The sequence below is a fragment of the Leuciscus leuciscus genome (genome assembly GCF_965113295.1).
Source record: "Leuciscus leuciscus genome assembly, chromosome: 4".
Classification (NCBI taxonomy): Eukaryota; Metazoa; Chordata; class Actinopteri; order Cypriniformes; family Leuciscidae; genus Leuciscus; species Leuciscus leuciscus.
In genome coordinates, this window is record NC_138728.1 from 25,049,025 (window position 1) to 25,076,150 (window position 27,126).

General features: G+C 37.4%; 1 protein-coding gene and 1 long non-coding RNA gene across 4 annotated transcripts; one reads left to right on the top strand and one right to left on the bottom strand.

Moving 5' to 3' along the window:
• The first annotated feature begins 6,150 nt into the window (after nt 1-6,150).
• LOC309497233 lies at nt 6,151-25,415 on the top strand. Its single transcript, XR_014205457.1, has 4 exons — nt 6,151-6,601; nt 6,701-6,743; nt 7,960-8,042; nt 25,366-25,415. It is a non-coding gene; the product is annotated as an uncharacterized lncRNA (long non-coding RNA).
• LOC309496203 (uncharacterized protein) lies at nt 20,421-23,628 on the bottom strand. 3 transcript variants are annotated; one of them, XR_014205059.1, is made up of 6 exons: nt 23,410-23,628; nt 23,119-23,174; nt 22,943-23,036; nt 22,368-22,449; nt 20,762-21,063; nt 20,421-20,598 (listed from the first exon to the last, which is right to left on the bottom strand). XR_014205059.1 is itself a non-coding variant. In XM_082166164.1 (5 exons), the coding sequence occupies exons 2-5, from the start codon at nt 23,144-23,146 to the stop codon at nt 20,839-20,841; spliced, it is 429 nt and encodes a 142-aa protein (XP_082022290.1). In that variant the 5' UTR covers nt 23,147-23,174; nt 23,410-23,628; the 3' UTR covers nt 20,421-20,838. The 3 variants fall into 3 exon arrangements, 2 of the variants coding, with proteins under 2 accessions (XP_082022290.1, XP_082022289.1); XM_082166164.1 differs by having other exon boundaries at nt 20,421-21,063; XM_082166163.1 differs by lacking the exons at nt 20,421-20,598; nt 20,762-21,063 and adding an exon at nt 21,452-21,985.
• Nucleotides 25,416-27,126: the final 1,711 nt, after the last annotated feature.

The window sequence follows — 27,126 nt, forward strand, 5'->3', positions numbered from 1 at the left end:
ACTTTAAAGATTTCATTTAAACTTTTAAGATTATACTTTGAAATAAATTCAGAAAGATCAGCGTGTTTAGGTGTACATGATCGAATATGCAGTTACGGTACAAAAATCATCATGGCTATGGAAAGCCATCAAAATTGAAACTCCACACGGACAAAATCTTTTCATATAAATGAGATTTAAGACGACTAAGTACAGTTTTTGAACAGACATTGTTTAATAACCGTTAAACAAAATCATTACAGTAATCTTCTAAAAGATAAATAGAAGATGTGTATTTATTCAAACTTTAAAGATTTCATTTAAACAATCTTGTATTTTTAAAAGATATAATTTAAACTTTTAAGATTATACTTCTTATAAACTCAGCACCTGATATCCTGATCACTGAATTTGTGTGACTCTCTGACACACACACACACACACACACACACACACACACACACACACACACACACACACACACACACACACACCCTTTGGCTGGTGCTTTTTGAAAGCTCCGCAGGTCAAACGCTGGTGTAAAGAGGCCAGAGGGCCCTGATTTCTAATAAAGATATTTTTTTATTTTTGTGAACCCGTTTCATTTATTGCGTTGTTTCATAAGCTGTATGTTTTTTCTTCAACTCTCTAAACATTTAACTGATTGTTTCATAACATGTAGGCCTATGTTGTTTTTGTTTTGTTTGTTTTGTTTTTTTCTTCAACTCTATAAACATTTAACTCATTGCAATTTTTTGTGAATCCTTTTTATTTAAACTGGATAGTTCTACATTTATTTCAACTTTTTGTGTGAGGTTTTAGTAAGATCTTTATTTTATATTATTTATAATCATTTATATTCTTTTAAAGAACAGAATGTTTTATGTAAGATGATATTTTATATTATTGTATATTATATTATTTGTGTGAAATAGACATTATTTTATAAAATCTCTGTTTCTCACTATCACTGTGCTCTGGAATGTGGAGGAGCAGAAGGAGGGGGATGTCAGAATGCGGAGGGCGCGCGCACCACTCAGGCTGGGGCTGTGCTGGAGAGGCGCTTTAGTTATCTAAACATGTGAGATGATTTTTTTTTTTTTTTTTTTTGTGAACCCGTTTCATTTATTGCGTTGTTTCATAAGCTATATGTTTTTTCTTCAACTCTCTAAACATTTAACTGATTGTTTCATAACCTGTATGTTTTTTTGTTTGTTTTTTGTTTGTTTTTTAACTCTATAAACATTTAACTGATTGCAATTGTTTTTGTGACTCCATTTTATTGAAACTTTTGGTGTGAGGTTTTAGTAAGATCTTTATTTTATATTCTTTTAAAAGAACTGAATGGTTTTTCAACTTTTGTGTGAGATAAACTTCCACAGTTTTTTCTTATCAGTTTCACAGTACAGCCCGGATACGCTCAGGAATATGTAGGGAGGATCGTGTGTGTGATACCAACTTCAAAAACACACACACACTCACAGACACTAACTGTCATGTTCAAAAGGCTTCAATAGGCTTCAAACAATTAAAACTAGCTGTCATATAGCCATGACGTATTATTTAATCACAGTCTCTTCAAACGATCAAAAGGCTTCAAAAACACTAACTGTCATGTTCAAAAGGCATCAAACTAGCTGTCAGATACCATGACATATTGTTATAACACTTTCTGTCAATATCAAAAGGCTTCAAAAGCCTTCAAAAGACTTCAAAAGACATCAAAAGTCAAAACTAGCTGTCAATAACCACATGATCAAAAGCTGTCAAACTGTCAATCAAAAGTCAAAACTAGCTGTCAAAACATGATCAAAAGTCATACTAACTGTCAACCTGTCAATCAAAAGTCAAAACTAGCTGTCAAACTGTCAATCAAAAGTCAAAAGGGGCGGGACACCTGTCACCGGAAGGGGCGGGACATGTCACCGGAAGGGGCGGGACCTGTCACCGGAAGGGGCGTGGCACCTGTCAATCAATCATTTTTTGACAGGAGGTCCAGGGTATCAACTACTGGTGGCAATTGTTATACGAACAATTGCTTACGATGCGATGGCAATTGCTTCCAAAAAAATATTTCCCGCAAAGTTTATATATATTTTGAGTTTCTATATTTAAAAAAAAAAAAGTAGTTTTTGTAGTTCTACCATATGTACATTTATTTACGTTTTATACACACAGAAACGTATAACGTATTTGCAGCACTAAAACGTATAACATTTACATATTGACAGCACAAAAAACGTAATTTAATTGGTACAAATTGGTACGTATTTAACTTATGCATATTAAAATCGTGGCATAAATATTTTGACTCTATTGCATTCAATTGTCTTATCAATTACATTTTCAGTCGCATTTATTAATACAGTTTATTCATATAATATAGTCTCATAAATAATACAATTTCGCTCTGTTCGTGCCTGCTGCTGCAGACTCGTTTCAGAGAATTAGCCTACATGGTGTTAAACAAGAATACACTTTAAAACCTTGAAAATACTTTCTTTTTAGCCATTTTGTAATATTTGGTTTATTTACCGTGAGACACAAAAGGCGTTTTGAAACACCATAATTCACAAAAGACATTGATTTTATTAGCTTGATCTAATCCAAATCTTTAGAATCCATAAGTTGTTGGCAAGAAACAGATCCAAATTCAGCCCTTTATCCAGCGATCTTCATCTCCATTCTCAGCAGAGACCGTAAACGTAAAATCCCGCGCTCGTGGTGAATTCAAAAATTGCGCCATAAGCATGTTTTACGGCAGTGATATCAAACGCCCATTGGGTCTCGTCATGGCTCCAAGCGGGAAGGAAGTCGACCGGAAGTTAAAGCCGGCCGCGTGCCACCATCTTGTAGCAGAACTTCACCTGCTGTTAGCATCCCATTGACTCCCATTCATTTTGGCGTCACTTTGACAGCGAATAACTTTACATCTGAGGCGTTTGAAGACTCCATTTGTCCATTATTTATTTCTAAAGAAACACGACAATGTATAAAATGCTCCATTACCTTGTAGCTTCCGTTATGGCCCCGTAAAAACAGTTTTTGTAAAAGTAGGCTAACGATTGCGTCATAACCACGCGACTCTCTGTCGAACAGTAGAGAGATTACCGTATTGACGGGAGGAGAAGCTCGCGGGAGGCAAAATGACAAAATAATTAATCAGAATACTTAGCCAAAGTTTCTCCTGCTCCTAGTTCATGGACACCTCCTACTCACGCTCTCCGTCTCTGCAAGATTCGGAAGGGAATGATTCAGATTTCTCTCGGCACAGCTACTAGAAGACAGACGGTTTGCTCACGTCACATCTACGTCGTCAAGCTCAGTTTGAGTCTGCGCGTCAGGAACGGAAGTCCTAAAAAATCGCTGAAAATGGGCTTCACTTGCCTCAGTTGAGTTCCAATGAGATGACTCTGTCCATTTCTTATACTGTCTATGCTTCGTCACAGATTGCGACATGCCGTGTACTACATTTGGAGAAGCGCGCGCGCCTTCACAGAGCGAACAGCGAACTGAAACCGGATGAACATTTTCATGGATTACTAACTTAAATTCTGCTCTGTAACGTTACCTCATACAAAACTATTATTATATTCTGCCAGAGCGGACTGCGACACATCGTCATGTGAACGACTTTTGGCACCGGTTTTGACATTTTCTCAATAAATAAATTATTGTGATTATGCGTGTCTGTCTGTTGTTTTTGTTTATAATTGTAGCCAACTTAGTTTTAAGAAATGGTTAGGTTTAGGGGTAGGATTAGTGGCTCAAACTATCTTTTAATGCTATAGCCTATTGTTAAAGGGATAGTTCACCCAAAAATGAAAATTCTGTCATCATTTACTCACCCTCAAGTTGTTCCAAACCTGTATGAGTTTCTTTGTTCTGCTGAACACAAAGGAAGATATTTGGAAGAATGTTTGTAACCAAACAGATCTCGTCCCCATTGACTACCATAGTATATCTTTTTTCCTACTATGGAAGTCAATGGGGACCGAGATCTGTTTGATTACAAACATTCTTCCAAATATTTTCCTTTGTGTTCAGCAGAACAAAGAAACTCATACAGGTTTGGAACAACTTGAGGGTGAGTAAATGATGACAGAATTGTCATTTTTGGGTGAACTATCCCTTTAATAAAACTGCCATTTCCCTACACATATCTGTCCATTACGTTTTATCCTTTTAATATTGTCTATAAAATGGGTATGTTTAGGTATGGGAGTAAGGTTAAGGGATCTTACATTTATAATCTATAAAATGGTAAAAGGGGAATCATACAGATATCTTTATGATATGAAATATTCGTAAATAGTTTATGTTTTTTAGCTGTAAAATCGTAATAATGTTACGCTTAAACGTTGCAGATACGTCCATATTATACGTTTCAGCATATATCCAAACGTACAAAAAGTACATTTTCTATCTTTGAAAATTACGAATTAATACCTACTTATTTAACAATGAGACCAGGCTGGAATATACAACCTGTAGGCTACTTTTGCATCTTTTTACAGGGTGCCCGTGGATCATTAAAGCCATAAAATGTCCTACATTTGTTATTGTAAAAATAAGGCGTAGCTATGTATTCAAATGTCTTAAATCCACGTTTCAAAAGTGTTAAAATGCAACTGAACAGTGAAGATGAACTTTTCTGAAATCTTAAAACGGTGTCAATGCTTTGCACCATGACTGATCAGTTTGAGCTATAAAGAATTGTGTATGAATGAGAAAATAAAAGGCAAAACCTCCTTGATAAGTTATTAAAATTACAATAAAACCCCTGCAAGAGATCTGAATTCAGGATTTGTTAATAGGCAGTCCTCAGCAGCGCGCGCACACTAGAAGTGTGTATGCCTCTAACGCGCAAAAATGCCCGACTGGACGGGTATTCACGTAAACACATTAGGTCATGTATTAAGTGAAGTTAAACAATATGGAGAAAATCAGATGCACATCCGTCATTATATTAGATCAGTGCATTCGGTTTTAAAGTGACAGGAGCCATAGGCTACTCAGGGGTGCATTTCCCGTACAACTATATTGAACAGGACTTCTTATTTTTACCTTTAGTGTTCTGAAAAAAAGGGGCATTAGTACCATGAATTAATTATGAATGTACCATGAAAAGTAATTATGACCTTTATTTTTCATTTTAAAGTGAACCATTCTTTTGAAGTTAAAATATTAAACAAATTTAATAAATAAAAAGTATTTTTTAGTGTAATATTTTAAATTGTTTAATTTGTGCATGTATTTGAACAGCTCAGAAGAAGACATGCGCGAATTACTTCGCCAGATACAAAGAACCACCAATTTACTGGCTGAAAGATGTACCTCCTCACAAGGAACTCCTACCAGGGACATCCTGCCAGGGACATCCTCCCCGTCTCTGATGCCCCCTAGGCCCCCCCCTAGGCCCCCGTCTCACAGTCTGTTCCCAACCACCCCATGCTACAGAACAAACTCAACCCGCTGGCGACCCAATCAATCCACCTCTGATTCTCAGAGTAGCCAAGCATCATCATCATCATCAAGGGAAGATGACATCCAGATGAATCTTTCAAGACTTTTTCGGCCATATTCAGAGTCTGGGGGCTTTCCGGGAAAACACCTTCAAAGGAAAAAAGAAGTCATAATTTTTCCTGTCTCTCTGAACCAGAGAGCACTTTTCTGCCAAGTGTCGAGGACACAAGGATTCTGGAGGAATGTGGTCTGGGCCGCAAATTTATTACTTTTACGAGTAATGTGGGCAGCCATTCAGATGTTGCCGAATGCCTTTACCAGGCATACCCTCTACTTAGAGGTGCTGGGGGATTCACATTAGCCAGGAGTGATCGCAGAAGGGAGTTCTCAATTCCACCCTCGGGCTACTCGGTGGCCTATTTAAGAAATTTCTGTAAAGGAAAGCGGACCCCAATCTACATTATTCCCCTGCAAAAACGTCTTGTACTACAACCTCATGAAGGAAACGTAAGTGCAATGTGCAAACCGATAAACTAACCTTTTTTAAAGAAAGTGTATGTTCATGTTTTGTTTAATTTTTAATACACTTCAATAGCAGGTTCCAGCTGTCATGCAGGAGTGTTTCACATGCAAGCAAAGCATAATCCTCTCTCAACTGGCAGAACACATTGCGACATGCAAATGGTAAATTTTGTCTACTGACTGTTCATATCTCACTTTAAATTAAGTATGGGCTATCTTTGAACATAAAAGTACTGTATTTTTCTTATTCCATGCAAACAGCACAACAACTGGTGAAATTTCTGAAGAATTAAATGATTCACTCACCCAACCAGAGAATAGGTGCTACTCTGTGCTAGTAAACGACATGTAAGAATGTCCTTACTTTTTGGTGAATGTGTTTGTTGTGGGTTAAAATTGATCTATTTGTATATCAGTTCCAGTGATGACGAAGATGTCCGAATTGCAATCGAACTATCCTTTCAGGTTTGTGTGCATGACATTTTTACTTCTACAAACATTTTCAAAGAAATAACAAATTAAAATTTTGTACACACAAGCAGGAAGTGTCCTCAGGACAGTCAGCAGCAGATGTCTCACAAGAGGCTGGAGGTGATTCAGCTTGTTGTACTCCACTTCAGACTGAAGATCCACTGTATGTATATTTCTGGTTATTTGTTTTATGACTGGCAAATTCAGTGCTTGCTTTATGCCTTAACGGCTAAGAGTGTTGTTTTTAATTGTTTTTAAACAGACCTGAAGTTGTCATCTCAAGTGATGAAGAGGATGTGCATGATGTAAGTCTAACAGTGTGTTGAAACAAAATGCTGTTTGGCATGCACTGGTAACAAGGTCAAACAGTACTTGCTGATAAGCGGCTACTTTCAAACACGCTGTTGCGTTTTATGTTTGTGTGCACTTTTCTGTTTTTTTTATTTTATTATTACGTAAGATATCAAGCACAGTATAAGCATCAGATTGTTACATAATTTATGCTCACATACAAATGAACATATATTCCCTCACAGTAACATATGCATATACATAAACAACTAAATAAACTAGGGGGAAAAAGTCTCCTTAAAATAATATAAAAATGGCCTTCAAGATTTCAAGAAAAGATCAGGTTTTTCATTCTGACTCCAAATTTAATCTTTTCAAGTTTGAGGGAAAAAAGTAGGTCAAAACCCCACTGACGGTAGGGTTGGAGTAGATGGCAGCTTCCTATTGATTAGTATAAGTCATCTAGCCAACAGTGTGCAACAACAATATTATCCATCTCTAAAGCTGTAAGTTTAACATTTTCCGGAAGAACCCCAAATAAAGCGGTCAATGGGTTGGGGTCTATTACTGTGGTAAGAATTTCTGAGAAAACAAAACAAAACAAAAAAACAGGAAATATCTTGCCGAGTTGCACCCTAGACCAATTAATACGATGCACTACCTTAAATTGAATAAGTCTATGCCTGGAGCTCTAAGATTTCTTTTTACAACATGTTTTTTGCAGCATTGTAGGCAAATACAGAGATGTTAAAAAGCAGGAGTTTTTGTTCTACAGACTTGTGAATCATTGCATCATAAATACAATGTAATTAAGAAATTCATTGTGCAGTGTAGCCACTATTTTTTGTAAAAGAAATCAAAATAATTGTTCTTCATGTTATTGGTTTTTTTTTATTTATTTATTTTTTTATACAGCTTATCAGTAATGTTTAGTCAGTCATTTTTGATGTAACATACTTATAATTATTATAATTATCATCATTAATTAACTCATTAAATGTATTTTGTATTTCTTATTTTCTAACAGTTTAATAGTTCTATAGTTTTTGCTATGGTAGCAAATAGTATGTAGAACTGAAAATTTACTGGTATTTGTAGTGACAACTGAAATTTTGGCACAGTGACATCGAAAAAATTGGTGTACATACTTTCTGCATGTTTATTAGATAATACACAGAATGAATTACACAGAATATGTATTTGTAAATCTGATCATTGGTTTTATTACAGAACTTGGTGGAAGATCAACACCAGCTAAATGACGTGTCCCCATCACACCCAACAACAGAAAGTTGTCATGTTGATCCAAGCGAGTAAGTAATCTGTTAAAACAAAACTATATTTGTTTTAACCAAAAGATGTCAACTCCATAAAACGTGACATAACCAGAGTGAACACGGGTGAATCTGACTGCAGTAGATGTGAAAGATATGAATAAAAATTAAGTTAATTCGGCCAGCGCTCATACCTGTATTTACATCCTGTTTTCGGTTGAAGTCCATAGTAATCGATTGTCGAGTTCACGCGCGTGATCATAGGTAGGGCCACACGGAATCTGCGGACTTTTTTTGTGATTTCTGTGCGGAATTTTTGGGAAAATCTGCGGAATTATGCGGAATGGTTTTAAATGTGTTTAAGGTGCAATGTGTCATATTTCTGAGGATCTATTGACAGAAATGCAATATAAGATCCATAACTATGTTTTCAGTGGTGTATAAAGACCTTACTTAATGAAACGTTATGTTTTTATTACCTTAGAATGAGTCATTTATATCTACATAACCGCGGGAACTATGAAGGTCGACATATTGTGACGTCATGTTTCTACCGTAGCCGAAAGCGAACAAACAGCGCTAAAGAAACCTCATTGCTTGACTCACTACTCTCTGCTGCTGACTCAGACAACGACATCTTTTCGTCGGCCACCGTAGCTTCTCATTCGAGTTTGAAAACGGAGGAATAGGCCGTCAGTGACTGGCTGTTTGTAATTCGCAAACCTAGATGCCTCTAAAAATCACACACTGCACCTTTAAACAGATCTTAGAGTATTGGAACTGAAAATATTACAAAGTAAAATATTAAATATTCACTTCTTAATTTTTATTTAAGGTTTACAATACAAATACAAATAGAAAAAGAACATTTTACCTATGTTATTGTCCATCCACTAAACAGCGGAGAAAATTGTATTGTGCACAGATCATTAAACAAGCAATTGCATATAATTTAAGAATAGGGCAAAATAAATATCAATATTAAAATAAATAAAGTATATAAAGTAATGAACTACTTTTAAGAGCTATAAATTACTTTTAAATAAATAAATAAAATACTGGTGTGACAATCAGTTACAGAACAGTTAATTAAATACATAAATACATAAAAATGTAATTAAATAAATATATTAATAAATACATTCATATATAAAAAAAAAAAACACTAATTTACTATTTTACTACTAATTTAGCATCAGAAAAAGTCATTTGACATCAGAAAAGCTACTGAATGTGTTTGGAGCTTATTTTGAGTCTCTGCTGTTGAATTTGGCAATCAGCATCATCTTAACATTGTCCTCGGTTAGGCTGCGTCTGTGCTGTGTCAGAAGAGAAGAATAGTGGGAAAAAAGTCTCTCCACATCCACTGAAGTAGTGGGGAGATGTAGGTATAGTGCAGCCAGTGGGGCAAGTGTTGGCATTCGATCTTCCCTTGCAGCCCACCACTCCACTGCACTAACCTCGCCTGTATCACTCTTGTCCATACAGATGTAGCGATGCCACTCCTCTGCAGACACCTTGCTCAAAGCAGGGACAACTTGGACATAACTCTTCATATCAGGTTTTAAGCCAGATACCTTGGCTGGATCAAAGATTGGGAGGGCTTTAAATAGTTCAGTGGAAGGATGTCTCTCCATCACAGCCTGAAGCTTGGTAGAACATTGTGCCATTGCTTCTTTAAACATCTCAGAACAAGTGTACCGCTCATCGTCATTTAACTCCTTCATCTGCTCTCTGGTGCGGGGACGCCAGTCCTCAGCCTCTGCGGTGCGCCCATACTCAAACAGCATGCTGAGGTCCTCTAGCTGACTGAAGATGGTGGCAGCCCCGGGTCTGGAGGTTTCTTCAAGCTTGACCAGGGTGGCAAGTATATCGGAGCTATGCTCAACGATGAAGGTGGCCTGGATTTTCATGAGTTTTCCGTTCTCCTCTAACAGAACTCTAAGATCCCGCACAGCTTTAGAGGACAGTGGCAGCGTTTGGATGAAGCCATGCAAAATATCAATGTTTTCTGCCAGATATTGCACAGCTTTTATCCAGGAACCCCATCTTGTCTGGACAGCAAACACTGGCATGAGAGGAGACAGACCCTGCTGCATCATGAAGGCCCTCAATTCAAGACGACGCTGGGGTGACTGGCAGAAAACACGCTTTACCAAACCACACATCCGGTTCAGTTCTTCAAATGTCTCTGGAAACACTGCTAAAACTAACTGCAGAAGATGTGCAAGACAGGTGACATGTACGGCATTGGGAAAGAGGCCATAGAGAATCGTGTTATATGCTTTTTTCATATAACTGGCAGAATCTGTGACAAAAGCCCATACATCATTAAAATCAATGTTGTTGGAGTTAAGACAGGAGATGACAGCCTGCGATACGGTGCTGAAATTAACCCGATCCAAAAAAATGAGATCTGCTGCAACAGGTGGCTTGCCCACTGGCTGGAGGAGAATAGCAAGAGCACAACGTCCGCAAGCATCTGTTGTTTCATCTGCAATTACATAAACAGGACTTCCATGTACAGCCTGCTTGATGTCCTCCAAATACTGAGGAAATAAGTGTGGAAGATAATCAGAGCGTAGGTGAGATGGAGCTGGCATTGACCCTCCCTGTTTGCAGTACTTCTGCAAAAATGAGGAAAATTTAGAGTTTTTTTCCAGAGGGATGTCAGCTTCAATGAAGGTCTTTATGAAATCATAAATGAACTCCTTTCTTTCAGCTGTAGATGGAGTCTTAGACATACAAGAGGCCAATGTCTGTGTTCTGAATGATGCTGGGGGGTAAAAAAGTATTTTATTATTTGAGGGGGCTATTTTAATTCCAAAGGCCAAGGGAACTTTATCAGGATGCATAGTATCCGGAGAACATTTATTTATTTACGATACATTATTCATTCACAAAGAGAATTGATGCCCTTGAAGGTTAGAGTTTTCCTCATTTTATTGATTAAGGCATTAAGTTTTCCAAAAGATGATTTTGTATTCCTCTTTTAAGTCAACTTTAGCATGGGTGTGTTCACTTATGCTAAGCACTGTATGTGTATGTGTATGTGTGTGATTGTGTGTGTGTGTGTATGTATGTATGTATGTATGTATGTATGTATGTATATATATATATATATATATATATATATATATATATATATATATACACATACACACACACTACCGTTCAAAAGTTTGGGGTAGGTATGATTTTAGATGCTTTTAAAAGAAGTCTCTTCTGCTAACCATGGCTGTGCTTATTTGATTAAAAATACAACAAAAATCAGTTATAGTATTAAATATTATTCCACTGTAAATCAGCTGTTTTCTGTGAATATATAAAGAGTAATTTATTCCTGTGATGCAAAGCTGAATTTTCAGCATCATTACTCCAGTCTTCAGTGTCACATGATCCTTCACAAATCACTCTAATATGATGATTTGATGCTCAAGAAACATTTATGATTATTATCAATGTTGAAAACTGTTATTTACATTTATATTTCAGGATTCTTTGATGAATAGTAAGTTCAAAAGAACAGCATTTATCTGAAATCTTTTTTTTTTTTTGAGGGAAATAAATTAAATAGGGGAGCGCGGGGCACAACCTAACGCGGGGCTAGTTGTAACACGCTTGTTTTATATACTTCCGCACATGCTTGGATGACGAAACTTTGTGTATTTACTAGTTGCCATATCAACACTATATAGAAAAAAAAAAATCCGCCAAAATTATTATTTTTTTGGGAAGATATCCATAGACATTTATTAAACCATAGCAAAAGTAAATTTCTTACTTAAGTTAATTTTCCATCTCTATTTTTTGTGTTTATTTAAAATAAGACAAATCTGATATTATTTTAATCTCCAAGATGTTATTTAACAGTTGAGATAGTTATTTAATGCTTCGCTAACTAGCAGAAGACACTAGCAGGGTTTAAACCCCAGTTGTGCAGGCGGGGGCATGTTGTAACACTGCGTTACAATGTGCCCCTATTAGAAATATGCTATTATATTCTATACTTTTATTAATTTTATTGGGAAAACGTGAGAAAAAGGTGAATAAAGACTTAGAGTCAATGTTCAGAAATGACTAATTATTTATTTGTTTTGAACTATGTTGTATAAATCAAGCGTAGCGTTAGTTCTGGCAGGTCACGTTAGTCAAGCTCTCATCAGTGACTCTCAGCTGATCCACATCTACCTATAGGAATACGACGCCTATCACCGTATACATATATAAGCTGCTTCAGTATTATCAGCAACTATCGTGTTTCTCAGGAGCGAATTACCCTCCTCCATCCCCAGCTCCTCCTCTCATCAGTCAGAATTTGGCATTCTGATTCCCTTCGAATCAGAATAAATTCTCGAATTATGTCGTACTTTAAAATCTTGAATTAATGATATCTGCAATACATTCATGTTGGTTCTGTTCTGTTTACCCCAAGGGGGGTTATTGCTGCTCTCCCTGCTCTTATCCATGCTAGGCTGCATGGATGCGCAGGGAGTTCTCGCCCAGAACGGAACCATACCGCCAATCCAAATTGTATGCTAATTGTCAATCATATATGACGATAGTGGTCCTGACAGAACTGTGTTTTCATGTGTTCGTAGTCAAAACTAAAAAATTTGTTTATATTTAATTATTAAAAATTGCCATTATTTTATATGAAAACGTTTTTTAATTGTATTTTATTTAGAAAATATTTTAGTTTGTTTTGTATATATTTTTTATTAGATCAGATAACATTTTAAGCTGTCATATGTTATGTTACAGTGTGCCCCACACATGTTACAATGTACCCCACCTATGGGGCATGTTGTCACATTTCACTTCCATTCTTTCGGGGTATGTCAAGAAAAAAGTATATACTGTATTAATAAAACAAAACCACATAATTGTACTAGACATGTGGGAAATTAATGTGGGGAAAAATAAATACACTGAACCATAAGTAGATTTACACAAACTGAGAAAGTCAAAAAGCGTTAGGTTGTGCCCCGCTCTCCCCTAAATCAACACTTTTATTCATCACGGATTAATTAAATTGATCACAAGTCACAGTAAATACATTTATAATGTTGCAAAATATAATTTTTCAGATAAATGCTGTTCTTTTGAACTTTCCATTCATCAAAGAATCCTGAAATTAAAATGTAAATAACGTTTTTTAACATTGATAATAATCATAAATGTTTCTTGAGCATCAAATCCTCATATTAGAGTGATTTGTGAAGGATCATGTGACACTGAAGACTGGAGTAATGATGCTGAAAATTCAGCTTTGATCACAGGAATAAATTACTCTTTATATATTTACATAGAAAACAGATGATTTACAGTGGAATAATATTTAATACTGTAACTGATTTTTGTTGTATTTTTAATCAAATAAGCACAGCCATGGTTAGCAGAAGAGACTTCTTTAAACAGCATTTAAAATCATACCTACCCCAAACTTTTGAACAGTAGTGTGTGTATGTGTATATAAATGTACGTGTACACACACACACACACACACACACACACACACACACACACACACACATTTAGATATATTGTTGTTTATAGCAATATATAGTACATTGAATGAAAGCACTATACAACGTGTTAATATTGTAGTGCTGGGTTGTTTGATGACAAAAAATTGCATTATGGTATTTTTAAGAAGCTGGTTAGTTGTATTGTTTCTCTCTCTCTCTTTTTTTTTTTACTAAACCTTTATATTTGCTTATGTTTATTCCAGAAGTACATATATTACAAAAACATAGCATAAATACAAATGTATTATCAAAAGGTTTGTAATCAAATAAACTGATAAAAGTGTTGCACAACAGAGGTTTACTGGTTAAATAAAATAATGTGAAATGGTTTGATTTTACTTTAAACATTTATAATAAATATAGTACTATTAGCCTATCAATATTACTTTGAGAAGCACGTTCGATTGTACAATATTAGTATATTTCTGTGATCATTAATATTCATCAAGTTAAACCGAACTTTTATTTTGACGGGTTTCTGAGTGTATCCAGAGAAGGACTTTGGTGTATCTGATGATGAAATGCTGAACGTCGTGTAGTGTAAATCTGCGGCACTCATTTACAGAGACTCGCAAAACTATCAGACTTTAATAGCAGTCTTTAATATTCACAGACACTAGTCAATATAGCGATTTGATATTATAATCGGCAGTGAGACAGAGTAACGTTAGTTATTTACGCTTTGCGCCGGTATTGCGGTAGCAAAATCATACACCACCCAGCACTGTTCTCATCATGATTACTTTTTATTATTTTTCAACACAAAGAAAATAAAACTTTAAATAAACTTGCCAAGAGCATTCCCCTTTCTATTCGTGTGGCGAGCGGATTTGAGATGTTCCAGTGCCGTCTGTCGCCTCAGGTAATCAACGGAGTGTTGACAGGCTTTACAAAACATAACTCCGCCATCTTCATAAAAATCGTTTGCAAATTCTTTTGCTCTGTCCTGTGCCGTGATTTTTACAGACAAGTGACGTTTCCTTAATTCCACCGCGTTCAGTTTTATTTTAGACATGTTCAACTTTCACTCTCTCATTATAAAATGTAAACATCAATCAGCGCAGCCTACTACCCCCTCACAATCGCGTGCGCGCGCAGGTTGTAGCCTGTCAATGACGGACACTACAATCCGGGGGAAACTGCGGAAATCTGCGGAGGTTTCTGCGGGAGTCTGCGGGCGCGGATTCCGTGCGGGCCTGATCATAGGTAACTAAGGCTGTTTCTCAATACCAAGAATGCAAAGAACGTACTCGTGTTCTTGGGGAGAACGCTCTTGCTAGTTGTTCTTGGAAGAATGAACTCACAAGGTGACGAGCACACAGAACGCTGCTGACAGTTTGAGACGATGTGTTCTTGCAGGTTCTTGCTGGTATTGCGCAATAATACCCCCGCACAGACGCCGTCTGCAGTACCCAAACATAACGATAATTATTGACGATAACAGCCAGGCTTTATCACCCAAGCCTACCCTCAGCTCAAGGGATAACTAACTTTACAACTGTACACTACAATGTAATGTATATTCATAACAATAAAGCAACGCCTGTCTCCTTTCATTCTGCTTCTGTTGTTTGTTTGTGTAACTGTTACATCACTAGCCAAAGGCGGGAAAAAAACGCCGGTAAAGCGCAGGCTATTGTTTGTCATTCAAGTAGTCTATTGTTTGGAGAAGATCAAATACTTAAGGTTAAATAACTGTTAGGTCAAAGATGGACCGGGTAATGTTAGCAGTCACCATGGGTATACTTTACCAAGAAGCAGAAGAGGAAGTTGCTGAGCTGAGAAGGCGTCTACAAATGAGGAGAACCAGGATGAGGAGGAGGAAGATGGAACGACAATATGCTATTTTAGCGTTTGTCTCTGATTATGTACGTACATTATCTTATTAAGTTGACTTAAATCAGCACTGAACTTAAATAATAGTGGCAAACAATGTGATCAAGTAGATTGAAATGTTAAAACAGGGTTCTCAACAGGGATACTGTACCCCTAGTTAATATAAAGCAATTTTTTCATCACTCAATATTACAATTGATTACATCAATCAAGCTACATTTGATCATGTTGATTGTGCCCCCCAGTACCATCACCTCCTCACAAAATCCTAGGGGAGAACCCTGGATGAATAGGAAAAATGACTAGTTTATAGATTCCTTATCCAATACATTGGGATTAGGTAAATAGAATAGCTTGTTTGAGTAGCTTAAATTACAGTATGCTCTGCACTACCTTAGACCTGTATCAAACAAAGGTTCACACTCACATTTACATTTGCAGATATAGTGCAGCAGATTAATGGCATATTTCAAGAGAATCGTTCAAATTGGTATAGAAGCATGACATTTGGCACAGATACTCTCTAAGGGTCACTTTTTGGGAAAAAGGCGTTGGCCACCGAAAAATTCAACATGGCGGCCATTTTTTCAAGATGGCCGCTATTTCTGTAAAATGCTCATTATGTCAATTGTTAAAACAGTGATGTAGGCATAACATTTTGTGAAAATACTCTCTTCAGAATGTTTTTTTGGAAAACGGTGCTTGTCCCTCAAAAATTCAAGATGGCTACCAGTTTTCAAGATGGCCGCCATTTCTCTTGAATCCTTACATCTTTTTTTCAAATGGTGCTGCTATCATGAAATTTGGTACAAATATTCTTCAAGGAACATTATCATGGAAAAAGGTGTGTGCCGCTCAAATTCAAGATGGTGACCATTTTCAAGATGGCCACCATTTCTGTCAGAGCTCAATTTAATGTGTTAAGGAAGGTTTTGTTTAATAGAGTGAACGTCATTACACAACCAGGGCACACTGGTGACTTAACTGCTGTGGAACTCAGCATGGGGTTCAGTGTCAGCTGATCTAGTTTTACTTACACTGTAGTTCTTGACTAGTAGTAATAGTATAGCTAAGTTTAGTGTCCCAAATGCTGTCTACCAGCCCCTCATCAATTAGCTAGTAATAGTAGTTAGATAGCCGCACCTGAATTGACAGGTTGTGCCAGCGCGGGAGAGCCGAGCCAAGGGTAAGCGGGGCAATACATGACTTGTTCATGTATGCTTACCTGGAAGGTGTACAGATCACACGGGACTTAAATGGCACTGGATGAATGATCGGGCTAGGTGTAGGTGACCCGTACCTAGTTGTATCCCATACCTGAATGTGTACTATGTCTATGATTGAGGTGGTAAAAGGATAACCCCTCGGCCTTAATCAAACAACAAACCCCCAAAATGGCAAATGAAAATCCCATGTCAGCCAAGAGGCCAACTGATTGGAAGAAATGTTGTCTTTGTCAGACAGACACAAAGGAACCCCTCCAATCACCACCTACCCATCATGTTTCTCAACATGATGGCTATAAAATGATTGCCACCAACATTCCACTCTTACACAAGATGAACAAAATGCCAATGACCCTGGACCTGGAACGACTGGATGAAGGTGGTGGTATAGAAGCTTTGAGAAGGAACCAAGCGAAGTATCACTACAATTGTCGACTTCGGTTCAACAACACAAAGTTACTTCGTGCCCAGAAGCAACAATCCGATGCTCAATGTAGTGAGATAGATGAAGGCCAAACAAAGCATCGCAGAACCATGATGCAGAAAAGTCTAGATGATCAGGTTTGCTTTCTTTGTGATAACATATCTCCTGAATCTGACCTACGTCAGGTAATGACACTGCAACTGAATGACAGACTACATGAATGTGCACAAACACTGAATGATGCTAAATTATTGTCTCAACTAAGTGGTGCTGATGCCATTGCACAGGAGCTGAAATACCATCATTTGCGTCTCATTCATCTTTACAACAGAGAGAAACCTCAGAAGGCTTGAGAAAGAGTCACAGAGTGAAACGATTCAACCAGCCATCTTTCCTATGGCTCTTTCTGAACTGGTCACCTATATTGTTGAAACCAGTCTCAATTCTGATGGTCCTTCCGCCTTCCGTCTCGCAGATACAGTGGGGAGAACAAGTATTTGATACACTGCTGATTTTGCAGGTTTTCCCACTTACAAAGCATGCAGAAGTCTGTAATTTTTATCATATGTATTCTTCAACTGTGAGTGACGGAATCTAAAACAAAAATCCAGAAAATCACATTGTATGATTTAAGTAATTAATTTGCATTTTATTGCAAGACATAAGTATTTGATACATCAGAAAAGCAGAACTTAATATTTGGTACAGAAACCTTTGTTTGCAATTACAGAGATCATTCGTTTCCTGTAGTTCTTGACCAGGTTTGCACACGCTGCAGCAGGGATTTTGGCACACTCCTCCAGACCTTCTCCAGATCCTTCAGGTTTCGGGGCTGTCGCTGGGCAATACAGACTTTCAGCTCCCTCCAAAGATTTTTTATTGGGTTCAGGTCTGTAAGACCTTCTTACAGAAGCACTCCTTAGTTGCCTTGGCTGTGTGTTTCAGGTCGTTGTCATGCTGGAAGACCCAGCCACAACCTATCTTCAATGCTCTTACTGAGGGAAGGAGGTTGTTGGCCAAGATCTCGCGATACATGGCCCCATCCATCCTCCCCTCAATACGGTGCAGTCGTCCTGTCCCCTTTGCAGAAAAGTATCCCCAAAGAATGATGTTTCCACCTCCATGCTTCACGGTTGGGATGGTGTTCTTGGGGTTGTACTCATCCTCCTTCTTCCTCCAAACACGGCAAGTGGAGTTTAGACCAAAAAGCTCTATTTTTGTCTCATCAGACCACATGACCTTCTCCCATTCCTCCTCTGGATCATCCAGATGGTCATTGGCAAACTTCAGATGGGCCTGGACATGCACTGGCTTGAGCAGGGGGACCTTGTGTGCGCTGTAGGATTTTAATCCATGATGGCGTAGTGTGTTACTAATGGTTTTCTTAGAGACTGTGGTCCCAGCTCTCTTCAGTTCATTGACCTGCCGTGTAGTTCTGGGCTGATCCCTCACCTTCCTCATGATCATTGATGCCCCACGAGGTGAGATCTTGCATGGTGCCCCAGACCGAGGGAGATTGACCGTCATCTTGAACTTCTTCCATTTTCTAATAATTGTGCCAACAGTTGTTGCCTTCTCACCAAGCTGCTTGCCTATTGTCCTGTAGCCCATTACACAGCTCTCTGGTCTTGGCCATTGTGGAGAGGTTGGAGTCTGTTTGATTGAGTGTGTGGACAGGTGTCTTTTATACAGGTAACAAGTTCAAACAGGTGCAGTTAATACAGGTAATGAGTGGAGAACAGGAGGGCTTCTTAAAGAAAAACTAACAGGTCTGTGAGAGCCGGAATTCTTACTGGTTGGTAGGTGATCAAATACTTATGTCATGCAATAAAATTCAAATTAATTATCTAAAAATCATACAATGTGATTTTCTGGATTTAGATTCCGTCTCTCACAGTTTCAGTGTACCTATGATAAAAATTACAGACCTCTACATGCTTTGTAAGTAGGAAAACCTTCAAAATCAGCAGTGTATCAAATACTTGTTCTCCCCACTGTATGTGCAACCTGTACCAGCAGCGTATCCTTTTTCTAACAGTGGCACTTCCTCTCTGTGGACTACACCTTGCCGTGGTGGAGAGGCTTGTGTACTCCAATGAACCTGAGACCTATGCCGGTGGGGATTTTATATCCCTGGCAAGTTTAACTAAGCTGGACAGGTCAAAGGAGAGGAGGCAGACAAAGCAGACATTATGACTATTTGACAGAAATGGTGGCCATCTTGAAAATGGTGTCCATCCTGAATTTTTGAGTGGCACATACCTTTTTCCAAAAGAGTGTTCCTTGAAGAGTATTTCTGCCTAATTTTATGCTTGCATCACCATTTGAACACTTGAAATAATTAATATTCGACAGGAACGGTGGCCATCTTTAAAAATGGCGGCCATCTTGAATTTTTGAGGGACAAGCATCTTTTTCTATTAACATGTCCTTTAGAGAGTATTTGTATAAAATGTTATGCTTGGATCACTGTTTGAATAATTGATATAATAAGCATTGAATAGCAATGGCGGCCATTTTGAAAAATTTTTACATATTGAATTTTTGAGTGGCCAACGCCTTTTTCCAAAATAGTGGCCCTTAGAGAGTATCTGTGCCAAATTTCATGCTTCTATACCAAAGTGAACGATTTTTTTACTAATCTGCTGCACTAATAAAACAACTCAGGAAAGCCTTGTAAAAGAAATCAAGTAAAGTTTATTAGTACATCTGTAGCCTACATAATTTTAAGAAATACATATAACCAGACTAGAAGGAATGGAACAGCCTTTTTTTTTACTTACCATTGTGTTGGCCTTTCCTTGCTTCCCACTCCTTCTCCAATACCAAAATTATACCAAAATGATAGTAATAAAAAAATACTTTTAGAATGTTAATTGATGATAAGTAATTATATACAGTGTATACTGTGTATATATATATATATATATATATATATATATATATATATATATATATATATATATATATAATATATGTGTGTGTGTATTTCTTTTTTAAACACAGGATCAAACGCCTTCTCAGAGGTATGTACAAATAAATAACTACGTGCCAATCCTCAGAGTTTTTTTCTCTGAAGCTGACCTGAAACCAGCCTTTAGGCTCTCCAGAGAAACCATCAACCTGCTGGTCCAGATGTTGCCTCGGCAAAAGCCACATGGATGGAGCCACGAAATCGAGGTGGCTGTCTGTCTCTACTGGCTTGCATGTGGCACCTCATACAGAGTGACAGCAGACATCTTCGCCATACCGAGAGCCACAGTTGGCAGAATAGTCCACAGCATAGTGGATGACATGATGGCCATGGTTCACAAGGTGATTCATTTCCCCAAGCCAGAAGAGATGGAGGAGGTCGGGGCAGGCTTTGCTCGTGGTTCTCCAGGGTGTGTGTGATGGCAAAGGGAAATTTCTGGATATTTACATTGGCAACACCGGGTCAGTCCATGATGCCCTTGTCCTCCGGAGATCTCCAATGTACAAGGAGTCCCTATATCCACCAGCCGGCTCCTTTCTTCTTGGAGATGGGGGGTACCCATGTCTGCAGCATCCTCTCACCCTCATGACTCCATACCGCCAGCCTATAGCGGGTAAGAATACACAGAGAACATTTTTATTGGATTTGTTACTTTGCATTTGAAACACTACATATATTTTTACATTACCTGTATTTTAATCATCAGGCCAAGTTGAAGCACGCTTCAACAAGCACCATGCCAAGGCCAGGAACATCATTGAGCGTACCTTTGGAATGCTAAAAACCCGCTGGCGAGCCATCTTCCTGAGGGCTTTGGAGATTCGGCCTCTATTTGCCCCTAAAGTTATTGCAGCATGCTGCATCCTCCACAACCTCTGTCTCTCGACAGATGATATCCTGGAGGAGGAGGAGGAACTTCACGATGAGGATGAAGATCAGGGGAACGTTCCTGATGAGGATAGGGAGTCCTCAGGAAATAATCTCCGTGCCAGACTTGCTGCACAGGTGTCTGCCCCTGGAGAGCTGCCTGCATGTCTGCGGGAGCATGATTATGATTGAGGCGATAAACCTGAGTGAATGCCCAGGGACAATAGATGCGAATTAGCTGCTAGAAAACTCTTATTCTATTCTTATTATAACTCTCTAATTATTTTAAGTGTGCACTGTCCCTGTCAAATAAATAGTGAATAAATGAAAATGAAAATGTTACCTTGAAAATGTAATATATTTATTTGTATCATTATATTAGTTAGACTGTAAAATTGTTTAGTTGATGAATAATAAAAAATACTGTGTATATGGTCATTGACTGTTTTTTTAAGCACACCTAGCATAATGGCAATGACAACAGAAAAAAATACCTATTAATCACCAACTATTTTAGTTGAAAAGAAACATGCCAAATTTGATGGCTGTCTACAAATAATGTCAAAAAGAAGCCATGATTCTGACTGCCATTTGTCTTTCCTGCATATTACTTCTTGATGTACTGCAAATGTTTATTAATCTACCATCCAGACTGAAACTCAATTTAAAAAATATTTATAGAAGAAAATTCATTACAATAATCGTAAACCAAGAACATTACAAATAATACAGGCTATTTACAATTTATTTACAAGTCTCTCAAAGAGAGTCAAGTATCTCTCTGCCCTGTCAGAGGCTGCTCTTTCCCTCGCCTCTACCCTCGCCACTGCCTCCTGCTCTCTCTCCTCTTCCCTCTCTGCCTGCTCCTTCATGAAATCCAGGATTGCCTCACTGACCCTGGCCCTCTTCCTTGGTGGCGGGTTGGCCCGTTCTTTGGGAGGGGCAGAGGACGGAGAGGTGACAACGCCACCTGTAGTGGCAGTCAGTTTTGCTGACACTACCAGGGGCGGACTTATTGAGTGCTGCCCCTGGAGTGCAGCATCCATCTGACTGTACCACTGCCAGGTAGCAGCAGTCACTCCACCTGCCTCCACCCCTTTCCCTGTTGGAGGATCCCTGAGTTCCTAAAAAATTATGTATAAATAAAACGGTGAAAACTGTTATTGAACATATTTGTAGTCCCAAAAAGTTTCCACAGTTTGAATGGCTCCACAAATGTTTGTTGCAATGCTATCCTGTATAAATTCCCTTCATGTCAAGTTAGTTTAAGATATCATGCAATAATGATGGAAGTTAAAATACTGATGCCAAACATATAATATTAATTTTCCACACAGAAAAAAATATGTTGTTTAGTTTACAATTTCCTAAAAGTGTTTGATAATGCATGTCCTTGCCCTATAATACTTGTACTCCACTTGTAAAAATAATTGCATATTAACTTGGTAAATCTAGCTTAAATTAGTCCCACTACATTACTGAAAAAGAGATTAAATGGTAGGTTACCTTGTATTTTTCCTTGAGGTTATTCCATTTTTTCATAGCTTGTTTGGCTGTGATAGCCAGGTCAGACTTGTTCACAAATACTCTGAAAAAAGCAAAAAGAAGAGAGGACAACGTAAACACAATTACTAATATTACTACTAACAATAATTATTATTTGTATTACTGTCACTCCTCTTATTCCCTGCATGCATGTACTATCATACACTTAAGTGCAATACTGCCTCCATATAACTTTCTGCATTCATATCATAACCAAATCATAAATTTCACCTATACTATTTATTGTGCTTGTCACTAGTATTTTGCAGTGTTTCATATCACACTACAACCCACTTTAAATCACATATATTCAACAGACTAAAATGTAACTTACACAACTTCTTTATTTTTTGTTTTAAATTTGCTTTCTTAGCTTTATAGTATTTATTTGTTTTCTTTCATTTTGGTGCATAAAACTCTTCTGACAGACTGGCAGACACAACCAAACACACCAATCGACCAACTACCCCTAGCGTACAAACCTTTTTATATAACAGTCTGTAGTACAAACACAAATTATGCATAACGTTACTCACTCCCATCCATTTTTGGAGGAATTCCTCCGACCAGTGAAGAGAGCCTCGTTGGCCGCTCGCCACGCAATTACTGCTGCGGTTTCCTCAGATGTCCCTTTGTTTCAATTAAAATGTTATCACATTATTCAGAAGGCAATTACATAATAATAGCGGTACGGAAAGTAAAACTTTCTTACAGTTGTGTGTCTGGCTTTCTTCTGCCATGTTGTCTGCTGCTGCAATGGTCTCTTGACTGTGGGGTAAAACGAGTCTGTGAGCAGACTGGCCGGTTGGCTCGCTAGCTATAGCTAGCAGGCGGTTATGGAGATTCTCACTTCCAAAAACGTTTGAGCACATTTTCGATTCGCCATAAATTTTCGTAAAAATGCCAGAATTTGAAATCTACACAGTTGATTTCTCGCATCAAATGTTCTCAGAAGTGAATATAGTGATGAAATAGCGTAAGAAATTGTAGAAAAACGACTTACTGTATTGACCTTCCTGGAATGCCGAAATGAATGCTGGGATATTTCTGCCGTCAAGTTCACAAGTTACCAACCTATGCATCCTCGGTAAAATGGGCGTGTCAAGAACACTTCCGGGAATTTTAACCGTTCTTGCCAAAATGCAAACTTGTGTATTGGGACGGTACTTGGGCACCAACTGATGACGTTTCACAAGTTCACAAGAACACAAGTACAGACAAGAACGCGTATTGAGAAACGGCCTAAACCTATGCGCGTGAACTCGACAATCGATTACTATGGACTTCAACCGAAAACAGGATGTAAATTATACAGGTATGAGCGCTGGCCGAATTAACTTAATTTTTATTCATATTTTTCACATCTACCCGCGTTCACTCTGAAGGAATCACTCACATTGGCTGGGCACTTGTAATGACACATCAAGGATGTTAAGAGGCTAAAAGCAGGTTTAAAACTTCCCCATTGAAGTCAACAGGGTGCAAATTTTAAAAAGAGGATAACATGGTGTAGGCAACACCGATTTTTGTCGTTGTTTTCTCTGTACTGACAGCACTCCAAATTTACAAAAAAATGAACTCAATGTTAAAATTGACCGGAGTTCTCCTTTAAGTCACAAATCCTAGTAGGCAATTTTCGGCATATAATTTGTTTTTTGATTATTAATGACACCATTTGCTAGCAAAGTCAACACTACTTTTGGTACTATAACCTATAGTGCTAATGTTTAAAATGAACATTTCTTTAACCACTTAGCAGTCACCCCCCTTTTTGAGAATGTACATTAAAATGCACTATTCAAGCTTAAATGGTTGTAATTCAAGAATGCTTTGGAGTATAGACCTAAGTTTGGTCTTGTTTTAAAGGGAAAAAATTGCAGATTATTGCTGAAGTGAAAGCACTTCAAAAAATTTAAGTATGAAAAAGTTATGGAAGTTTAAATTTACATTAAATCAAATATAATTTATTTCATATTTTTCTTTTATATAAAATATATATTTTACAAAATATGTTTTACCAAAAAATTACTATAAAATGAAAGCCATATATCTAACCAAGTTGTGTTCCAAATTTGAAGTTGATATCACAAAAATTGAAGTTCCCATGAGATTTTGTTTAGGCGTATTACCGAAAATAGCCACCGGGTGTCATTGAATTCCATTGAATTTAACTGTATGCATTCTAACATAACAAATTAATAAATTTCTGTCCAAATATCACTTCTGTCACTAAATATGGAACCTTGAGACTCAGACCTTTCTGACAATATGTGTTTTGTCAAGATTAGAAAATATTTTTATCATAAATTATGAAACATAATTATGCCCAAAAGGGGAGGAGCCTGATAAAATAATTTAGAGTACCGTTTCTATGGTAACACAATGTCCAATTTCAAAACAGTTTTCACAGGATGAATTCTGAGATCGTAAGCTTTCAAATGATACCTAATTTATGATAACTACTAAAATACGTAATGTAATAAAAAAAGGCGATAAAAAAATATAATATCATATTTTAGAGGATAATATATATGTTATACTTTTTAGAAGAAAATATTATTTTATATTTTTTTATTGACAAATACTAGATTAAATGTTTTATTATGAACTTTTAGCATGAAAACCAAAGTTTCAATTATTAAAAGTGTGTGCGTGGACTTTTTGTGACAAACGCCAGAAACGCCTGTTATGATGTCGATTTTTTGAGGTGCGCTCTTGTCATAAATTCATCTATTACTGTTCCTGCATAAATTGTAACAAAAAACAGTGCTGAAATATCCATTAAGGAGTCTTAGACCTTTCCAACAATATATAGTTTGTCATGATTAAATTAGGATTTAATTGTAATATAGTGACGTAAACTTAGGCGCACCGTATACGGTACGGTGACTGTTAAGGGGTTTTAACTCGTGGTAGTTGCTCTCTGATATCAAGCTAATGATGCTACTTTCCTTGGCAGATCCATGACTTTGCTACCCAGTAATGATACACTGGATGAGGCTCTCACCATTGAGTAAGTACCAATTAACACCACAAATAAATTGCTGGGTTATTCCATGTGTAATCTGACAGAATTCAGTAAAGTGATAGCAGCAACATCTCAGGTTTTTGTTGGGTCTCAAAAGTAAGTGCTCACCCACTGCAGGCCTCCAATTTTCACTTATTCATTGCACCAAAACTGTTGTGACATTTGTGATTGTCTTTATTTATATTGTGGATCACAATATGTTGTTTCACACATGGCTGTTATTGTAGTAATAATATATACACTTATATAAAAGCATTTAATTGTTGAAAATTTTTACATTTTATATTTTGCAGCCCTGATTTGATGTCTATCTTAAAAAACATCACCAACTGGCTTGACACTGGAGTGCCTCCACGGTCCAACAGTGTGAATGTCATGAGGGAGTCTGTACTGGAGAGTGCCTTCAGAGCATTCAGGAGGCCAAGGTTTTCTCCAGATCATCGCCTCAATATTGTGTTTGTTGACATTGATGGCACCACAGAGGGGGCTGTAGATGACGGCGGCCCTAGCAGAGAATTCCTCCGCCTGCTGGTCATGGCAATCAAGGACAGCATGTACTTTACTGGACCAGAGGACAAGAAAAATGTGTCTTTGATATCCCGTGGTATGCAACACTGAAAGCAATTACTGTTTAGTTTTTTAATATAACAATTATGTTTTTCAATTCATGGCCTTTATGGTTTTTGCAACTGAGAAAATCAGATTAATGTCCCAAGTGTCTGACAACATTATGGAAAGGAATCCTCTGGAGGTCGAGCTTTCTGTTAGAGCAAGATCCTTTTTCTTTTTTTTTTCTTTTACATAAACATTTTCTGAAATTGCATTCACTAAACACACTAGACTCCATGTAAGTAAACACATTTTTTGCATCAGAAAATACACATTCAAAGTTGACAGAATCAAAATGAACCTATGAAAAAGATGTTTGTTCGCCTTTCTGCTTTCCTGACAATCATCACTCTGGTTTTGGTGTAAATTAACAGATACTCTACCGATTGACGTGAATATAAGATGGATCTTTACATGCTAAAATGACTGTTTATTAATATGGATTCTGGTGGGTTTAGCCATACCGATCTATGAGATGTTTCTTGTTTTAAAAAAAAGCCGATTTTACTCTTTAAAGAAAATCCTCTCTGTAAGGGATCCTTTTTTATAATGTCAAACACTTAGATAATAATCTAAGCCTGTTGAATTGCTGCAGCTCTGAGAGCTTGGGTGTTTGTAGGTCTGTCTGCTTCACTGCTGCTGCTTGTCCTCTCTGTCAGCATAGCTTAACTTTTGTGAAATGCCACTAATAACTGCTTGCTTTCATTAGTATAAATTGCATTTATAAAACATTCAGTGCAATTCATTGAGAGAACATACTGTAGGGCTTTTATTTTGAAACACAAGGGAATGTGAGTTAGGAACATGCCTTTATTTCTTATAGCCTATGGTCAATACTACTGGAATAATGTAAACCAAATATCTTCTGATAGTCATACTGGCCAGCGTGTTTTTTTTTTTTTTTTTTTTTTTACAAATAATTATTTGTGAAGTGACGGCTCAAATACACATTTTCCTATTACGATTGGCACCTGTGAATTTAAGTCCTAGAATTTGTTTGACTTGTTACTGTTGTAACACAAATTTCTGTTTCAGCTTTGGATTCTGGAGAGTACAAGTATATTGGACAAATGCTCGCTGTTG